At 42.6% G+C, this 20846-nt stretch overlaps 1 protein-coding gene across 2 annotated transcripts; it reads left to right on the top strand.

Annotated features, from left to right (window-relative positions):
* Window positions 1–4175: 4175 nt before the first annotated feature.
* Window positions 4176–18899, top strand: KBTBD2 (kelch repeat and BTB domain containing 2). Of its 2 annotated transcripts, XM_054059943.1 has the most exons (5): window positions 4180–4334; window positions 6652–6884; window positions 11191–11718; window positions 15493–15658; window positions 16100–18899. In XM_054059943.1, the coding sequence occupies exons 3-5, from the start codon at window positions 11549–11551 to the stop codon at window positions 17633–17635; spliced, it is 1872 nt and encodes a 623-aa protein (XP_053915918.1). In that variant the 5' UTR covers window positions 4180–4334; window positions 6652–6884; window positions 11191–11548; the 3' UTR covers window positions 17636–18899. The 2 variants fall into 2 exon arrangements, with proteins under 2 accessions (XP_053915917.1, XP_053915918.1); XM_054059942.1 differs by lacking the exon at window positions 6652–6884 and having other exon boundaries at window positions 4176–4334.
* The last annotated feature ends 1947 nt before the right edge of the window (window positions 18900–20846 follow it).

Genomic DNA, 20846 nt, shown 5'->3' with positions numbered 1-20846 from the left:
TTAGTCATAAGCACACATTCAAAGCCACGCATGCTTCACAAGCCACGACTTCCTCCCACACTTGCATATTTCCTCAATTAACTACTGCACTAAGTTCAGGCTGTTCTAATCTGTGCAAGCGGTACAGCCCCATGACATATTGCTTATGAGCAAGAATACGACATCAGAGATCACAGATCTAGTGATTACACAGGAAAAAAAAAAGACAGCAGTTCAACTATTGAAAAAGCTCAAACACTTCAAAATTACAGGAAAAAACCTGAATTCAAGACCTGTTACAAACTAGCACGAAGCTCAGCCTAGAAGTTCAGAAAGCTTTCAGGAACACTGGAGCCCTCTTCAGTTTCCATCTAAAATGGCCAGTCCAGTTCTTGTAAGCATGGAAAAGCCTACAGACTCCTCCACACTCTCCTAGGCCAAAGCTCCCAGAATTATTTTGACCTTTGAGAGACAATAACATAAGAGAGGGAAGGAAAAACAAACAAAGAAACAAAACCAAAAAAAAAAACCCAACAAAACCAAAGCTACTCCTGCCCCATTAAAGCCCCTCAAAACCAAGGTCCATACTACTGCTTACAGCCCAACAAGAAATGAACCACATCCTCAGCTCACTCTCTTTATGGCAGGCAGCTGCTTCTTGTCCACTCCCCCCTCACCTGAGGCTCATTTAACAGTGATGGAGGGTGGGGGGAGGGAGGTAGACTTTTTTCATCAATGTGTGGAAGGGAGAATGAAAACACCAGAATATGAATAGTACTAAAAGCCATCAGTCTGTGTGCAGGGAGTTAGCAGGGCTTGTCTTGCAAACATTTGAGCAGCATCCCTAAGTGAATCCAGTGTATGCCTTTTGCAACACTGGAACTTACCCTAAGAAACTGATGGGTACCAAAGGGAAGTACTACCCATCTTCTGCTTAAAAATACTGTTAAAGGTACTTCTTGTAGGGAGAAAAAAAAAATAATCAGACCACGCAAGGCTAAGTTTACATTTCATTTTAATGTTTATCAGTTTCTCAGCCCTGAGTAAAAGGAGCAATGCTCTTCCATTCTTATGCAGCGAAGTGGACTGACTAATGTAGTGTCCTTTCCATATAACAGGGGAACCATTTATTATACTTAATTACTTAATATTATTAATGTTAACTAATTACATTAAATTGACCTAATTAATATAAAATAAATCTATGAAATGTGCATTGCTAATATAACAGAAATTTATGAAATGTGAGGTTATAAATTGACTCTGCCTTGGGTCTTTACAGGAGGTGAAAATCCAAGTGGCCACTTCGCAACGCAACATCTCAGAACGACACAGGACTGGTACTGGGGGAGCTGGCGAGGGAAGAGAGCACAGCCAGTGCACTGTGTGAATGAGTGAACTATTAGAGGAAAACAGAGCTGTGGATCATAAGAGTCATAGAATGGTTTTGGTTGGAAAGAACCTTAAAGATCATCCAGTTCTAACTCTCTGCCATGGGCAGGGAAACCTTCTGCCAGATCAGTTTGCTAAAAGACTCATCCAATCTGGCTTTAAACACTTCTAAGGTTGGAGTATCCACTGCTTCTCTGGGAAACCTCTCCCAATGTCTCACCGCCTGTACAGTAAAAATTTTCTTCCTAATATCCAACCTAAACTTCCCCTCTTTCACCTTAGATGCTTAAAGACTGTTTATATTTCTGGGTTGGGAAATTTATGTAATATCTGGGGTTTTTTTTTCATAATGTTCAGATTAAATTTGTCCTTTGCGCTAAGACACCTTACAAAATGCGTAGGAAGATGACTGATCTCATTGCTCACAGACTTTCCAAGTCAAAGCTTTTCCTGTCCACTGAGGGCAGCTCTTGCACTTTGTGCACAGGTCACTCGTGTGATTTGTTTGGGTTGTTTTAAATCTTTAGCTCTTGCATTCATCAGATCAGGCTTTTGCCTTTTTTTTAAGTCAAATTTCCAGTCTTTTGGTGGATGGACCCAGAGAGAAATGAATAATAACAAAAAAAAAAAAACAACAAACCCACTTCCTAGCTTTTAAAAGCCCTGCCCTCAGGACTTTTCCTTGGACCAGACTCCAAGTTCTTCCTGCCTCCCTCTCCTGCCCAGGACTCAAGGGACAAGTGCACCTCACCCCTGACGCTCCTGCTTTTGGCCAAAGGCCATTGGCCTCAGCCTGCAGGAGCTCCCTGGGAAAAGGTATGGAGCACAAGGCTTATGACAAGAAGGCAGCTGAAGAAACTGGAGCTGTTTACTCCTGAAAGGAGGCTGTAGCGAAGTGGATGCTGGTCTTTTCTCGCAAGCAACAAGTGATAGGGCGAGACAGAATGGCCTTGAGTTGTGCCAGGAGAAGTTTAGATTGGATATTGGGAAAAACTTTTTTTACGAAAGGAGTGGTGAACCATTGGAACAGACTGCCTGGCAAGTGGTAGGGTCAACATTCTGGGAGGTGTTAAAAAAACATTTAGATGTGGCACTTCAGGACATAATTTAATAGGCATGGTTGTGTTGATGGTTGGACTGGGTGATCTTACAGGTCTTTTCCAATCTTAACGATTCTATGACTCTCTGGAGGAGAGAGGCACTGGGAAGACAAGAGGGAGAGGTCTGGGCAAGGTGGTGCATAGTTAAGCCTGCAGCCCCCAGCCTGCAGCCCCTCGCTCCTCCCAGCACAAGATGCTGTGCCCACCTGCACCTCCAGAAGGGCCATGGTGGAAGATACTTGCCTGCCTTCCACGCCTCTGCCTGATGCAAGAAGGAGTTGCTGTTACAAAAAGTGTAATATTTTTTATTTAAGCCAAAGCAGAGTTAAGTTTCATCTAAGTAACTGTATCTTTTTGACAATAAGACAGAATGTTCCTATTGATGCCGTGAAAAGGACAAACTCAATAAGCAATGCGAATTTGATTATTAAGCAGGTATTGCTTTAATACATAATACGATGCCAGACACACAGGGAATCATTTCACCTAATATGTGTACATTGAGGCTGTTTACAGGACTTTTATACTGTTTAAAAATACATATTCATAAAGATTCTGAGAAACACTGGTTACATATTTGGGAAATATTGGTTAAACATATATAGAACTAATTATCATATCTTATCACCCACTCTCGAATGTACATCACAGCTCCTTTGTGTCTTCAGAATACTCTGATGCTCTTTATTTTATCACCTTTCTCACTGTGTCCTCTTGGTGAGCTCAGGTCTGTTCTTTGTTCCTGCGAGGGGACTGTCTTTGTTTCAAATAATAAAGAAGCTAAACTTCTTTTACAATCATGTTCTTTGTTAATGCAAGCTGGACAAGATTTGATTATTATTCTTAATGAGTTATTCCTTCTTTCACTCTGATAGCATGTTTTCTTTCAAGCAACATTTTTCCAGACACTGTTCATCCTTTGGGGACGATAATGTCTTATGTGAGGTGTGATCAGTGCTGAACAGATGTATCTCCTTCTGCAGTCACCTCTGTTTGCAGTCTTTCTCCATCTCACATCCAAGGTCAGGCAGAGCTGGCACCAGCTCCAAATTAGCAAGAGTTTAGACTATTGTGAAGTTCATAATAATATTTAAAAACGAGTCTTTGCAAATAATAGAATATGCATAAGATTTCTGGGAGAATTTATCCATATGCACCTAAGTGGGAAACCCATTCTGTCCCAGCTCTTGTCTGGCTGCACACAATTGATGGAGATCACTCCTCATGTTGCCCAGGTCTGATAAAGGGCACTTGCTTTCTAAATCTCCAAAACTAGTATCGGAGAGTTTATTTGCCAGCATTTTTGGTGTCAGCAATATAGAAGTAGAAGTTCAGCCGGTTTCCACTACAGTGGATTAAAACAGGTTTGAGATCTGAGCCCATCGGTAGCTCCCGGTGCTGTGAAGGGTTTATGCTGTTTCATTGACAGTGGAATAAAAATGGAGTAAAAAGAAGGTTCACAAGAACGTGGGTTTCCTCCCCTTTCCAAGTGAAAGTTTATTCCCCAGCACTGCCGGGGTCAGCCCAGCTCCGCGCATGCGCGAGTCGCGTCGTGACGTCACTCTCGGGCGCCGTGACGTGCAATTCGTCGTCGGGGCGTGGCGCGCGGGGACGCCGGAGCGGGAAGGGCAAGAGGCGCGTGACGGCATCGGGAGGGGCAGCGCGGGGCGTGTTCGGCGACGTCAGCAGCGCAGGCGCGCGCGCGAGGGGAGGGGGGCAGTGGCGGAGGCGTAGGGTGCGCGTAGAGCGCGTGCGCGCCCGCCGCCTCCGCATCCGCATCCCGGGTGAGACCGGATCCTCCTCCTCTTTCCGCCCCCGCTTCCCGGCCCCGCTCGGGACGGCGAGGCAGCGCGGCGGGCAGAGGTTTGTCCCGGGTAGGGTGAGGGGAGGGGGGGGGTCGCGATTGCAGCGGCGGCTCCTCCTGTGGCTCTCGGGTTGGGTGCGGTCCTGGGGCCGCTTCCCATGGCGGGGGGAGGATTGTCGCAGCCCGGCGCTGCCCCCCCCCCCCCCCCCACCTTCCCCAGTGCCCCTCCGGGCCTCCTAGACACGGCGGGGGGAGGCGAGGCGGGTGCCGGGGCGGCCTTGGCTTCGGGAGGAGGAGGAGGAAGAGGGGAGGGAATGGCGCCAGGGGACGCCGCAGAGCGGGAGAGTTCCCCACCCTGAAGCGGGAAAGGCCGGTTCCCCCTCTTCCTCAGCGCTGTTTGGGGAAGGAGGGAAGGAATTTAAGTGAAGGCGCGACGGGATGTCGGGAAGAGGCGGGGGGAAGGTGCGCTCTCGCTCTATCGCGCTGCGGCTGCGTCCCGCCAGCAGGACGGGAGCGGCGGCGCGCCTTCCAGCCCTCCGCGGAGCCGCTGGGGGTGGTTCCAGCTGCAGGAGGGGGGCGGTGTAGAGGGGCCTGAAGGGACGGACACCGTGATGTCAAGCTGAGAGAGTTGGGGTTGTTCAGCCTGGAGAAGAGAAGGTTGCGAGAAGACCTTAGAGCGACCTTCCAGTAGCTGAAGGGGCTACAGAAAAGCTGAGGAGGGACTTTTTACAGAGGGTTGTAGTGATACGACGAGGGGCAAGGGCTATATACTGGAGAGGGGCAGATATAAGGAGGAGTTCCTTCACGATGAGGGTGGTGAGGCACTGGCACGGGTTGCCTAGGGGAGCTGCGGATACTCCATCTCTGGAAGTATTCATAATTGGCCTGGATGTAGGTGTCACACCTCTTGCCTAACTATTTTTGTGTATGGAGTAAAAGGACCCCATTCTATTCGGTGCTGTGTAACTAGCATAAAATCATAGAATACTTTGTGTTGGAAGGGACCTTAAAGATCATACAGCTCTAACCCCCTTGCGATGGGCAGGGACATGTCCCACTAGATCAGGCTGCAATCTTGCAGGAACAGGCCAAAGCAGAGTAAAGGATGTTACTGCTTATTTAGTACTTTTTGACTACATTTGTTGGGTTGTTTTGGGTTTTTTTTTCTGAGATGGGCTTATTTTGTTTGGTCACATGGTTATGAAACACCAGCATTGGTGCAAATCCTAAAATTTATCTTCCTTGATGTAGTGGCTGTTGCATTTTGAGAATAAATTTTATATGCATAAGATGCCAATTATGAGACTTAGCCTTTCAAGAAATAACTTATGGGTAGTTAAGCTACATTAATTATTAATCTGATTTCTTAATGTAGAAACACTTGAATTTACACTTGAACATCATCATAGAATGGTTTGGGTTGGAAGGGACCTTAAAGATCAACTCCCCTACCATGGGCAGGGATACCTCCCACCTTGAACACTTCCAGGGATGGAGTATTCGCAGCTTCCCTAGGCAGCCTGTTCCAGTGTCTCACCACCCTCATCATGAAGGATTTCTTCCTAGTGTCTAACCTAAATCTTCGCCCTCCAATTTAAAGACACCACCTCTCATCCGGTCACTTCATGCCCTTTTAAAAAATCCCTCCCCACCTTTCTTGTAGCCCCCCTTCAGGTACTGGAAGGTTGCTGTAAGGTCTCCCCAGAGCTTTCTCTTCTCCAGGCTGAGCAACCCCAGCTGTCTCAGACTGTCCTCATGGCAGAGGTGCTCCAGCTCCACTATCATATCTCATAGTGAATATTTAAGGGAGTGATATATATTGTGGACTGGAATTTAAGGTATTAAATAAACCAGACTAGCTCTATTAGCAGAGTTCGGAGGAAACAAAATGCTTTTCTGTGTATATGTGATAGATGACTGGATCTTACTAGAGTCATCCACAGCCCACTTTTCTTCAAAGGTTAGTTTTCCAAAACAGGTCAAGTCTTTCCACAAAACAGAAACACCCTTGGGGATGGAAACTACCTGTGCTCAGTGTAGAAGGCTAGTTGCCAAGTTAAGTTGTTGGTTTATCTTGTGCTAATTTCATTTCTGAGCAGGTATTTCCTATAGTGTAAAACTTCCTTTAGGAGCAGAAAAACAAGAATGAAATGGTCATGAGGGGTGTGTTGTGAGCAAATATGTTGTTAGCATGGAGCCTGACTCTTGTAGTCTCCAGCTTCTGCATAGTTTCAGAGAGCTGACCTACCTTGAAGTTGTAACATGCCTCCCAAGCATAGTGTGTATGGAAAACAGTAGTTTCCCAGTGAATAGCAATTTTCAAGATGATGACATTGTAGGGATAAATCTGTCTCTGTCTTTTTGGTGAAATTTCAGGTTGTTGCCTTATTACAATCTCCATCATGTCCTTGGGTTTCTGGACCGCAGGGCTATCAAAGGCACTTTTGATGGCTTTAGAAGAGAGGAAAACTTCCAAGTCTGGAACTGCCTCATTAATTACCTATTTATTTTTCACTGCCAAGGATGCAAATTTGATACCTTACTCAAGAATCTAGAGCTTCCAACTCCTTTTTCTTCTTTCTTTCCTGTCGTTGAGATCTGTTGGCTAGGTGTGTTGATTTAAATAATTGATTTTAATTGGTTTTAGTTCTTGTTTTCGAAACATGTTCGTTTGTAACTCAGCATATCTTTAACAATAGTTAACTATTGAAGTGCCTGAGCTTGCTACTTCCTTTGCTAGCTGAGAGGATTGCTACCTACACACATCAATGCTTTTGTAGTTTGGCTTATGGTTGTTTGGTTCTTGATTCTGATACTTTATTATGTTCAAAATAGTGAATGACTCACTTCTTTAGATGTGTTTTTGCTTGTGATCTGTGTGAAGCTGCCCTTGGATGGAAATAGGAATGTGATTAAAAGTGCACAAAAGTAGTATTTAAGGTTTTTTTTATTAGTTAAAACTAGATTAAATAAATTGAGTGTCCAGAGCAATAAGTTTTCAGACTTCTTAATGGGATTTTCAATATCCAAGCTTAAAAAAAGATATTGCACGTGGGTATATTTGGTTTACCCTTCTTGTAATTTGGAAAAGAGCAAAATTTTTGTTTTCAGTTAGTCCACTTGAAGAATGGTATCTACGTGTCTGATACCTTTCCCTACTAATTAAATTGTAAGTAGTCAGTGTACTCATGCAATGTTGTACACTGCAATACAGCGTTAACTCTTGCATGTGTGTAATGCGGTGTGTATCTCTGTTTAACAATCAGTCTTTGCTTGACCTCAGAAGATAAGAGATTCAAGGAAGGCAATTAATAGCCTGTCCCAGCACCCATTAAGTTGTGATGACTAATTTTTGGGAAGGTCTCATTCAGGTTTGAAGTACATGAACAAGTGCTTAAGCCACTCCATTAAAATTACTTAAACTAAAGGGAGTAATTACTTAAAACCAAACCCTCTTGTCAACCTGTTACTTAGTGTTACTCTCCACCTTGACAGGGAGTTACTTGGGATCACCTGGTAGCATTTTGGTTTAGCTTGCAATCCAGTGCTGCTGTGGTCTTCCAGCAGGTACTGACCAGTCCTGTTTCAGATAGCTGATTTCCAAGAAGTTACCCAGAACAAAACAATCATTCTAGTAACATCATTGAAGGAGAAAGTCTCATTCGTAGAACTCTTTAATTCAGAGATTCTTTATTGTATCAGAATTTTAGTGCAGGATATTAACTTCAGCTGTGGATATTTTAATCCATCAGTCAGAAATGCTCACCACTGTGCCGTTATGAAAGCGACAGGAGATTTCAGTGCAGCTGTAGAAATCTTTTAAAGTTCATAGTTTTTTCAGTTAACTGAGATTGTAGAGCTGTCTGCCAAGCAAGCACGGCACAGTGAGAGAGATGTTAAATTAGGACTGGGAAGAACTGAGCCTCTCTGCAGTTCTTCTTTGGGAAGTATTGGCTTTGGGCAAGCTGATTCTTATTTCAGTGACTCAGTTTTTCAGCCTCTGAAGCAAGGAGAGCATCTCCTTCAAAATTGTCTGGAACTCTTCAGAGAGGTGTGAGGGAGGTAGGTAGTCTTGGATGACTTTCCAGGCACAAAATCATGTTCCTACATGGTTTTGAAGAGATTTACTTCTCTTGGGCAAATAACAATAGAAATAGACCAGAAATTCAGAGATTCTTGATGCATGTATTGTTCTCCTGTGTGGTTTCTCTAGAAGGATATGGGATGCGACTCCTGACTTTGTGACATACACAAAATTGTGTTCATTGGAGAACGGTTATCATTGGCAGTAGAACACAGTATGGATGTGGAAAATGGGAATCATGTATGTAGCATGTTCCTAACATGTGCATCTTCCTGGAGCACATAACGGAAAGAAGATGGTTTCAGGTCAGCGGTAAACAAAAGACTTCAGCTTTGTAAATTTACAGCTCAAAGATGGTCCAATTCAGATAAATGTTCTGCAACAGGACTCCTCTGTCATCTCCTCAGTCTTTTCTGCTACTAAGGGTCATGTTCCAGCTATTTATAGTTATTAGTTTCACAGTTTCAACTCGTCTTCTGTTGAACAGGTCTGCTTTTCCAGTTATTAACTGTCAGCTGCATGCTGACAAAAATGGCTTCAATCTTACTAGCAGGTGTATATAAATTTCTCCATGGCACCCTTGGCTAGTTCAGTTACCTAATGACCAAACCAGTGCGTATTAGTTTTGCTCTTTTTTTCTGTTTCTGAAGATTTCTGTTCTTTAAAATTACATCAGAATAGGAAGTTATGCTGTCAATGACATCTTTTGGTGAAGCTTAGTACTACTGATACTCTGCCCAAACAGAGCCTAATCAACCAGCTTGTACTGTTCTTGAAACTTTACCCCTAAGCCAGGAAAAACAATGCTGTAGAGAGACCCAGGATACCAGTAGAGCCACGAGTTATTTATTTCTGTGGGCCTAACAGGCTTCGGAAGTCTGTGTGTCTCTGTAGCCATTTTAAGTTCAGTGCAAAATCTGCCAGTGGATCAGGTTGCATGTCAAACTGTTATCAGATAACCAGGACAGTGGTTAGTGATGCAGAGATAGGATGCATGCTAATTTGGTGAGAAGAAGCTGTGACTTGAAGTAGAAGGTCATGGCTTTAGATAAGCAGTATCTTTGTGTATCCTTGGTAAGCTTGTGATTTAGGGACTCCAGTGGTCAACTGGACCTGAAACTTGAAGGTCTGCAGTCAAGGCTTATGCCAATATCTGTTTTTGTAGCAGATAGGACTCTCCTTCCTCCCTCCCCCAAATATTAATATCTTTTATGTTTTTCTAAATTAATTAACTGGCTCTGCCTGCACTAACAGTGAACATTGGGTTTGACTACTTTGACTGTTTTCCAGTTAAGCAACCAGTGAAAACTAAGAGTTTGATACTCTTGTCTGTTTCTTCACTGAAAAAGATAATGGCACTAAATTAGTGGTAATTAAAGAGGCATTAATTAAGGTAGCTGTTTGAAGTGAGAGAATGTTAAAAAACAGCTGTCTTGGAATTGTATTGCAGGAAAAGTTCTGTTGAAATAGCAGGTTTTTTGTATGGCTGGCAGGTATTTCTGCAGCCTTCATCTTACACTAAATCATGTTATTTTTTTAAGGAGTTTAAAATATGCTGCTTCAAGAAAGAGATTTCTGCATTCACTGTTCATCGTGACCTTTAATGATAGTGATATCTTAGACATTAGTGTTCCCAGTCACTCCTCTGTTTTGGAATGTGAAATAACAGTGTAAGATTAAAGAAATCTGGAAGTATTTGATAGAAGTGGTACTCTGGTTTCCTTTACGATGTTGATTTTACTGTCACAACTATCCCATTCTTTATTAGTTTTTCTGTGTTCACATGGAAGATAAGATAAAAGCTGACCTGAGATTTTAAGAGGAGGGGAAATGTCTAAACAAGAAAACAGACTTGGGTAGCCCGTGGTCATTGCTTTATAACCACTCCCAAGTGTCTTGGCAGCTGCTATTCCCTTTGCTCCTATTATATCCTTATTTTTGTTTTCTCCTGCCAGCAGCAGTCATGCTTACCTGCATGGAAGTTACTCAGAAGAAAAAAAAAATAGAATATGAAATGTTAATTGGTGAAGCCCTTCTGCGCAGAGAAGGTGAATCAAATAAGCATTGGGAATATAGGTTGTTAGGTTATTTAATCCTTAGCTCAAATTCTGCTTGTTCTTCCATAGAATGCCAAAGGTGAAATGAATGGATTGATGATGATGTTCAGAGTTTAGTTGGAAAATGATGGAATGTATAAACTGCATCTATACTTGTAGTGGCCTGGTATCGATAAGTTTTAAGTAGACAAAAATACAGGAGCAGAAGAATCATAGAATCACTGGTCTGGAAAGGACCCACAGGATCATCCAGTCCAGCCATTCCTAACACTCCCTAAACCATGCTCCTCAGCACCTCATCCACCCATCCCTCAAACACCTCCAGGGAAGGTGACTCAACCACGTCCCTGGGCAGCCTGTTCCAGTGCCCAATGAAGTAGCTGTTTCATACGGACATTAATAAAATGTGGCTATCTTATATCAGTGCTTGAAGGAAATGCATAGGAGTGCTAGGTGGAAAAGCTGAGTAATTATTGGAAGAAAAGTCAAGTCTTTCTGAACCCCATTTTAGCTCTCCAGTCTTAGAAGCTTTGTTGACGAAACAAATTATCTTAATTCACAAGTCGAGGTCTTGATGATAATTAATGTACAAACCCTTCTGCTTTTCATTTCTCTTTGATACTTCTGTTTATTTTTTTCTCAACAAAAGTTTTTGTGCAAGTAATTTAAGTACTAAATTAGAAATGTTTGTTAAACAGCTACTTTAAGGGGTAACTATGAAAGGTTTTTGAAAAAGTGCTAATGTGTAAACTAATTCTATTTTCCTGCTTTCAGTCACTCAAGCGCAGCTGCTGATCACGAGATGTTACTACGAACTCTACTTCGGGGTCTACTTTTGCTCACTCATTTGCTGCATCGTAGATTTCACCAGGAGCTCTGCAGACAGTCTTGAAAGTCTCAGAACAGACTGCGACATCGAGTTGAAGCGTGATGACATAATAGTAGGTCAAAGTCTGAAATGTTGGTTCAGCAGTCCAAGATAACTGCCTTTCTTTATCGTTACCACTTCTGAAGGCTACAGACCTCCTGCTGTTTCTTCCCTGGTTACTTCACAAACGTTCGACTGACCTTTCTCTGATGAAAAGATTTTGACGTTTCTCTCTGGTCCTGGAAATATTAATGGAATACAATCATGTCTACCCAGGACGAGAGGCAGATAAATACAGAGTATGCTGTATCCTTGCTGGAGCAGTTAAAATTTTTTTACGAACAGCAGTTGCTAACTGACATAGTGTTGATTGTTGAGGGCACCGAATTTCCCTGCCATAAGATGGTTCTTGCAACGTGCAGCTCGTATTTCAGGTAAGTATTCAAGACAGGATCTGTTAATTCTAGAAAACCCATGATACCTGGTTTTGAGTGTAATATTAATTTATTAACAATTAATGTGTTGCAGAGAGTTTTAAAGATCAGTGAAGTAAGTAAAAAAACTGAATGTCATTGCCTGCCAGCACTAAAAGAGTAAAATAAATTTTCCAGCATCTTATGACTTACGCTGGAGACGTACTGTAGTTTCTGCAGTAATTGGAAAAGAAAGATCACACTTGTGATGGTTTGTTTTTCAATTTGGGGAGTTAATTAAGTCTGAATAATTAGTAAATTTCTGGTTCTTCATACTTAATCTTCAAATATGTAATCTTTTTTAATTCCCTGAGATAGGGTAAGAGAGGATTATTGGGATTTGGGTGTGGCATTTCCAATGTCATGTTTATTAGCTGTACTTTCTTAGTAGAAGCCTCTGCTAGAAGGGATTGCTATGCAAGTTCATGGCTTCCTTTTCTCCATCATCTGTCTTTCTCTGCTCGGCAAAGAAGTCAGAAGCTATTCTCTTGCTTGAGAGTCTTGCTGCAATGCAACAGGGTTTTTTTTCTGTGTGGTAGGGTTTTTTGTTTGCTTTAATTTAGCTTGGGTTTTGTTTTGTTTTTCCTGCTGAGATGCTGTTGCAGTTTTTAATTCAGTAGCTCCTGCTTCCCAGCTGTCCTGGTTCTTTTTTGTCTTGAAAAGATTTTTTATTAATAAGATATGTTGAGCTACTCCTTTTCATAGTAAAGTCTTAGAAGATGAGGCATCAAGAATTTTCTATGAATCATTTTTTGTTGGCAACGCAATGTAGTTAATCTGCCTGTCTGGGAGGAATTTTGAAGCTTGAAACTAGTCTTAGTGACATTCATGCACATTTTACCTTCCTGGTGCATTGTAGAGGGATTATAACTTTTCTGTTTAATCAAGGGAAGGTTTGCAAATTCTGTTTTCTTGTTAAGATGGGTCTTCTTTTTTGCATAGAATGTAGAGAATAGCTTCTAATGAAAGGAAGCATTTGAGGACTAATTTTTTACTTTCATGTAAGTTTTTGTTGCTGGTGGGTTTTGTTTAAGTTTTTTCATCTTGGATGAGCCTGGCATGATTTTTAGGAACAAGTATTGTGTGATCACTAGGTAACTACTGCTGCCATTGGCCTTCTGCAGATGACATAGTTCCAACAGCCTATAACGGCCACTGGAAATGCGGCCAGATTTAATGTGGGTGATTAATCATGGAACCTGTCATGAGTCCGTGCAGTGTGCTGCATTAGAGAATGCAGTCAGATCTCTTATTTGTATGTGGTTTTTTTATTATTTATGGAATGAGGTTTTGGCACCGGTTAAAAGAAGTTTCAAGCTTTTGGTTTTGTCATGTTCTGTTTTTCTTCTCTACTTTGGTTTACAAAAAGATGCTCAGCTTCCTAAATTTAGTTTTATTATGAAAAATTCATAGGCCTAAAGGAGGCTGTGGGGAGAGGAGGAAGAACAGAAAAGCATCTCTTAGCGTGATCCAGCCATTGCAGCCAGCTTACCTTCCATGTCTGCTTGAATGCTGTGCTTGAATGCTGTGAATGCAGCCCAGCTCTATCACAGGCCACTCAGTAGTGTGTAAGCACGCATAGAGCCAGATTCCCTAGCAGCTTCCTCTTCCTTCCTGGGAAGAGGAGTCTCTCCTGGCACTCATACTGTGTTGCTTATCTTTAAAAGCTGCATGTTGAGTTGATACTCACTTGGCCACTCAGCAGCCACTCCGAAAATTGCCCTTGCCCTGAGTTAAGGAGCTTGGAACAAGACAGATGGGGCAGAAGGGAACAGTGGTGGAGCACTGTCTTTGTATCAGATGTTTTCTGGAATTGCTTTGCTTAGGGGCTACGTTTCTGTGTCCCCTTCACCTCTGTAGCTGGAGGCAGAACTGCAGGGCATCCACCATCCCTTCTAGCTTACCTCATATCTGGTGTCCTAAAAAGCCCCAAATAACTATAAAAAGCCTTGAGCTGAAGTTTCAATACCAAGTTTTAAATACCAAACCTGGATTAACATAAAGGTCCTTAAAATCTATGTTCTTCATTTTAAGAAAATTGGCAAGTACCTGGTTTAACAGTAAGAGCGTCTTATTAGTTCCTAACTGTGGCAAGATTAAAAAATCAGAATGGGCCACAGGTATATGAAGTTTTGTGGAAACATTCACCTTTTTTTTAAATTGCCTTTCTACTTGTTCAGGAAGATGTAATGAAAAAAAGCTTGCGTTTTTTTTTTTTTTACCCCCAGACCAGAGTCTGATAGGTTTTATTTTTTTGTCATTGATTTTTTTTGTCTATGAATGTGGAAGTTTACTGCATGTTTCTCTGTGAAGGAATACTTCATAGAATCACTAGGTTGGAAAGGACCTACTGGATCATCGAGTCCAACCATTCCTATCAATCCCTAAATCATGCCCCACAGCACCTCATCCACCCATGCTTTAAACACCTCCAGGGAAGGTGACTCAACCACCTCCCTGGGCAGCCTGTTCCAGTGCCCAGTGACCCTTTCTGTGAAAATTTTTTTCCTGATATCAAGCCTGAACCTCCCCTGATGGAACTTGAGGCCATTCCCTCTTGTCCTTTTCTCTGTTACTTGGGAGAAGAGGCCAGCTTCCTCGTCTCCACAATCTCCTTTCAGGTAGTTGTAGAGAGCAACAAGGTCTCCCTTCAGCCTTCTCTTCTCCAGGCTGAGCAACCCCAGCTCTCCCAGCCGCTCCTCATAAGACTTGTTCTCCAGCCCCCTCACCAGCTTCGTTGCTCTTCTCTGGACACGCTCCAGAGTCTCAACATCCTTCTTGAGGTGAGGGGCCCAGAAATGAACACAGTACTCAAGGTGCGGTCTCAGCAGTGCCGAGTACAGAGGGAGAATAACCTCCCTGGACCTGATGGTCACGCCATTTCTGATACAAGCCAAGATGCCATTGGCCTTCTTGGCCACCTGGGCACACTGCTGGCTCATGTTCAGTCAGCTGTCAACCAACACCCCCAGGTCCTTCTCCTCTAGGCAGCTTTCTAGCCACTCTTCTCCTAGTCTGTAGCTCTGCATAGGGTTGTTGTGCCCCAAGTGCAGGACCCGGCATTTGGCCTTGTTAAACCTCATGCCATTGGTCTCGGCCCAGCGGTCCAGCCTGTTAAGATCCCTTTGCAGGGCCTCCCTACCCTCCAGCAGATCCACAGTTCCTCCCAGCTTAGTGTCATCTGTAAACTTGCTAAGGGTGCACTCAATGCCTTCATCCAGGTCAAAAGTGCCCAGGTCACTTCATGGAGTGCTACTGCTTGCTCCTTTTTCTGAGCTAACTTACTCCTCCTCCTAGAGGAAGCTTTCTTTTTTATATGATCTAGCTCAGTCTGTTGCTTATATCTGCTTTTGTTTTAGATCCGTCTATATATGATTCAACAGCATTTTCTGGAGATGTTTCATCCCTCTTTACACCTGATGTAGAAAAGGTTTTCTACGTCATCATTAAAGCTCAGAAATCATTAAAGCTCTTTGCTGATTAAAACAAAAGAGTTTGCATAAATGTAAGATATTTCTACAGAAGGCACTGATGGTACTTTTTGAATGTTCTGTATGAGTGCTTTATCTTAAACACTAGATAGTAGCCTAGGATAAATCAAAACACCTGTAAACAGGCAGCGAAACACTGTTCACATTTTGGAGTGTAATTACTGAAGGTTTAGAGGTGATAAGTGACTTTAAGATTACTGTACTTGCTGTTGATCTTTGTCTTGACATGTGTATTTCTCTTCAGAGCCATGTTCATGAGTGGGCTAAGCGAAAGTAAACAAACACACGTACACCTGAGGAATGTGGATGCAGCCACTTTACAAATTATCATAGCTTACGCCTACACGGGTAACTTGGCAATAAGTGACAGCACAGTAGAACAGCTTTATGAAACTGCCTGCTTCTTACAGGTAGGAATGTTTTATTTTGAGTGTGAAATAACTGCTTCTAATACCTGACCTATTTTTTCTTTATTTTGTTACGTAGTCTTTTTCTGTTTAGTCACTTGAAAATGCTCTTGCTCAGTTTGCACAGTACAGACAATGGTTGCTTGACAGGTATGTTTCATGTTACCCATCCCTCCTTGCTTTATGAACCTCTTGGAGGGTGGAAGTAAAACAGCGCACTTCTGATGTTTAGGTCATTAGTTTCTCAAGCAGACATAATCACATGGTTTACTTGATCCTTATGAATCAGTTGAGTAAGTCACTGCTGTGTTTTTCTGCGTATGTAGTATTCCAGGCCTAAACTCTGGTGTTCAACACTATATGTAGTACTTTTGCCTACTGCTGGTATGTGAAGGAAGAGGTCATATGCAGTAACACTTAGTATGTTATTTCTTTGCATTTCAGGTTGATGATGTGTTACAGCGATGTAGAGAATACTTAATCAAAAAAATTAATGCGGAAAATTGCGTGCGTCTGTTAAGTTTTGCGGATCTCTTCAGCTGTGAGGAGTTAAAACAGAGTGCTAAAAGAATGGTAGAGCACAAATTCACAGCTGTGTACCACCAGGAGGCTTTCATGCAACTGTCACATGACCTACTGATAGATATTTTAAGCAGTGACAATTTAAATGTGGAGAAGGAGGAAACAGTTCGTGAAGCAGCTATGTTATGGCTGGAGTACAACACAGAGTCGCGATCACAGTATTTGTCCTCTGTTCTTAGCCAAATCCGAATTGATGCACTTTCAGAAGTAACACAGAGAGCCTGGTTTCAAGGCTTGCCACCCAATGATAAGTCGGTGGTGGTGCAAGGACTGTACAAGTCGATGCCCAAGTTTTTCAAGCCCAGGCTCGGTATGACGAAAGAGGAGATGATGATATTCATTGAAGCTGCTGCTGAAAACCCTGGTAGTCTCTATTCTTCTGTCTGTTATAGCCCCCAGGCAGAAAAGGTTTACAAACTCTGCAGCCCTCCTGCTGACTTGCATAAGGTTGGGACGCTTGTGACTCCTGATAATGACATCTACATAGCAGGTGGGCAAGTTCCTCTGAAGAACACAAAAACCAATCACAGTAAAAGCAGCAAACTCCAGGCTGCCTTTAGAACTGTGAATTGCTTTTACTGGTTTGATGCACAGCAAAACACTTGGTTTCCAAAGACACCAATGCTCTTTGTGCGCATAAAGCCATCCCTTGTCTGCTGTGAAGGATACATCTATGCAATTGGAGGCGACAGCGTCGGTGGAGAACTCAACAGGAGAACTGTGGAGAGATATGATACTGAAAAAGATGAGTGGACCATGGTGAGCCCGTTGCCTTGCGCGTGGCAGTGGAGCACAGCAGTAGCAGTTCACAACTGCATTTATGTTATGGCACACAACTTGATGTACTGCTACTTCCCCAGGTCAGATGCTTGGGTGGAAATGGCTATGCGGCAAACAAGCAGATGTTTCGCCTCAGCTGCTGCTTTTGGAGATAAAATATTCTATATTGGAGGACTGCATATTGCCAGCAATTCCGGTATAAGACTTCCAAGCAGCACTGTAGATGGGTCTTCCGTAACTGTGGAAATCTATGATGTGAATAAGAACGAATGGAGAATGGCAGCCAACATCCCTGCCAAGCGGTATTCTGACCCGTGTGTTAGAGCCGTTGTCATCTCTAATTCTTTGTGTGTCTTTATACGAGAAACCCACATGAACGAGAGAGCGAAGTATGCCACCTACCAATACGACCTGGAACTCGATCGCTGGTTTCTAAGGCAGCACATATCGGAACGTGTGCTGTGGGACCTGGGGAAAGACTTCCGGTGCACTGTAGGAAAGCTGTATCCATCTTGCCTTGAAGAGTCCCCGTGGAAACCTCCAACCTATCTCTTCTCAGCAGACGGAGCTGATGAATTTGAGCTAGATGGGGAGATGGTTACTTTGCCACCTGTATAGCTCCCAAATGAGACTGCACAACTGATTCTGTGCTCAGTTATCTAGAAATAAATGGTTGTGAAAGAACAGTTCTGGAAACAGAAATGTCAAACCTGTCTTTCACAAGTTGTATTTTTATGCCCTACCTAACACTTGCCGCCATTCAGTATGAATCAGTGAAATGAGCAGATACGCTTCCATAATCTGAAATATTATTATCCGATAATCAAGAATCACATATGTATATCATGAGCTTAAGCATCTGACTCATCTAAGGAATGAATTTCTAGTTCTATGAAGTCTCAGTTCAGGCAAATTAGCTTCAGAAAAAAAGGTAGTTGCTGTTTCTAGGATGACGTCACAACCTGTTTTGAAAGTATCTTCCAATTATATTTGAACTACTTCTGGATATCCTACTTAAGTGCTAGTTATATAATCGTCAGTGTGGCCTAATTACAGGACTGTGCTGCACTTTCTTAATACTAACATCCATGTTGGTATAGTAATGCCATTAAAAGAAAAAGAAACAAATCCCATGGATCTACCTGTGGTAGGAAGGGTAGATCTTCCATTGTATTGTAACATGCAGGGCAAAATGACTGCAGGTTCAGTCACGCTGTATTATTAGGTGCATGTATTCTATTTTCACTAACTTATGCCTGTCTGTTTAGAATACAGGTCTTCCAAGCAGCTGGTAGTTTACCAGGTGTGGACTTAAAGTTGCTGGGCTTGCAATAGGAATTGTCAGCCCTCATAGTGCGGGTCTGTGTGGAGCTTTAATCAGTAAATGCCTCCACGTTCTGTATTACAGTAACATTGGCTCATGTATATTACTTCCTGCTGCTGATGTATTTTTCCATTGTAAAACAAAAGTTTTAGTGTGGATTAACCAGGTCGTTATTTTCTGTTAATTTAATAACAAGCATTACTGTAGTGTGATTGTGTATAGATATCCCTTAGCTATCAGGTTTTTTACTTTGGGGGGGGAGCAAACTGTTCAGGAATACCCTGTGCTCTGCGTGCAGGAGAGCAGATGACTAGTGCTGCTCTGGCATTAATCCCAGGAACCACTAGCAGTAGCGGGGCGCCGCCAATCTAACATGAACACAGGTGCTTCATGACAAACCTTACTAGCATGTTCAGCTGCATCATGTTCTGGCACTGTATTTTGAATGACATTAATTTATTAAAAAAGACTGAATCCAGCTGAGTTAAGTGTGCTTTCTGGCTGAAGCGGGTACAGTTATGACCCCAAATGTATGCACGGTTTTAGCGAGTGGTTTGTGGAAGGCAACTTGAAATAGTTAAGCTGTGAAAAGCTTGGAGACGTGCATTCGTTAACTGTGTTTACTGGTCAGTGAGAGCTGGAGATTTGGGATTCAAGTAAAACAGGATTATATAGAACTTGAATCCCCCTGTGTGATTTTTGGTAACCGGCATTTCTTCAATCGTGGCACAGATTCTGGTCAGATGAAACTGAAGAAGGGCATTAAGGAAGTAACGAGGAGTCTTTTCCCTAAGCCCAGATTTTGGGAGGCCTATTTTCAGTATTTATATGAAGAGCAAATTTATTTACTTCATCACACACAGATTGTCACTGGCTTTTCCTTAATTCTCTTTCTTGTTCCAGTCAACACAATTAGAATTTTCAACAAGTAAGACACCTGTGTATTTTTGAGGCTAAGTCTTAAGTGGATTTACAAAGTTTTGTCTCATGCAATTAGTAAAGGTTTTGGCTGGAAGAAGGACTTCAGAAAAGAAACTCACTTGATATGAAACTCTTGCTAATGCTTCAGTGTTTTGTACCATGCAAGGATTTATGGAACCCAGAATAATGATGACTCCAGCAAAGAGGCAAGCTCCTCTTCTACAGAGGTGATGCAGCACATTTGCATTTACCATTACATCAAGTTGGGGTTTTTTTTTTTAACCACCTGAAGTGCTTAGATAAGAGGGGAGAGGAGACTGGGGATCCTGCTGATAGGTCTGTTTACATTGCTTTCGCGTTTGCAACCCAGTTGCAAGCCTGTTTGAGAGAGTACATGTTAAAGGAAGGGTGATACGTTCAGCAGTGCAGTTTGGAGAATCGCGTACCTCCAGGCAAAAATGGGTGGAATCCCAGTAACTCCAGCCTGAATGGACTGCTCAGCTCTGTGGGGTGTTAGTGCTTCAGCCTGCTGTAGCAGGCTGCTTCAGGACAAGCCTGTGTTCTTCAAGTGTAGATGGTCTATAGCGAGTGAAGGACCACAGTGGGTTTGTTCTGTTACTGAGAACTTTCAACTTGAATTTAAAATCTTAGGCATGGTTTGTTACCAAAGGTAAAGAAAAGCTAAATTTGAATAAGAAATAGGTGGCTAAATTGCACCAGCTCAAAGTCACAGTTGTCCCACAGGACCTGGGAGAACTGTCCTTGATATTATCCATTCAGGAACATATTTTAAAAATAATACAGATGGTCTACGTTACTTCCTGCTGGTCTGCATTTTTTGTATGCTATTTTTATATCGTATGTGGATATTATCTGCATTTTTTTCTGTGACATTAGGTGATGTAGTAACTTAATTTACTGTTAATAATACAGTATTTAAAGACAAGATTAGCCAAGTGTTCAACAGCTACCTAGCAACTCTGTTAAAGACATACTTGGATCACTCACTCATACAACTAGTTGCTGCTAGTTCCCCAAAGGGGAACATAGCTGGCAAATGCTATTCTCAAGTCTAAATTCTTTCCTTGCATAATTTGAGAAGGAAACTGTGCAGGCAAAACATAGAATCATTTGATTCAAAAAGACCTTTGAGATGATAGAGTTCAACTGTACCTGTCCACTACTCAATCATGTCTCTCAGCACCTCATCTACCCATCTTTTAAATGCCTCCAAGAATGGGGACTCAACCACCTCCCTGGGCAGCCTGATTCAATGCTTGAGAACCTTTTTGGTAAAGACGTTTTTCCTGATGTCTAATAGGAGCCTTCCCTAGTGCAACCTGAGGCCAGTCCCTCTCATCACTTGTTACTTGGGAGAAGAGACCGACACCCACCTCACTGCAACCTCCTTTCAGGCAGTTGTAGACAGTGATAAGGTCTTGCCTCAGCCTCCTTTTCTCCAGGCTAAACAACACCAGTTCCCTCAGTTACTCCTCATAAGACTTTTCTCCAGCCTTTTCACCAGCTTCATTGCTCTTCTCTGGACACGCTTGAGCACTTCACTGTCTTTCTTGTAGTGAGAGG

This window comes from Cuculus canorus, chromosome 2 (assembly GCF_017976375.1).
Source record: "Cuculus canorus isolate bCucCan1 chromosome 2, bCucCan1.pri, whole genome shotgun sequence".
Taxonomy (NCBI): Eukaryota; Metazoa; Chordata; class Aves; order Cuculiformes; family Cuculidae; genus Cuculus; species Cuculus canorus.
This window is presented reverse-complemented; position numbering and strand designations above follow the sequence as displayed.

Coding starts and splice junctions, on each gene's coding strand:
- KBTBD2 (XM_054059942.1), top strand. CDS start 11,549: ATGTCTACCCAGGACGAGAGGCAGATAAATACAGAGTATGCTGTATCC. Junction 11,719..15,492: donor ACGTGCAGCTCGTATTTCAG/GTAAGTATTCAA, acceptor ATTTCTCTTCAG/AGCCATGTTCATGAGTGGGC. Junction 15,659..16,099: donor AAACTGCCTGCTTCTTACAG/GTAGGAATGTTT, acceptor TTTGCATTTCAG/GTTGATGATGTGTTACAGCG.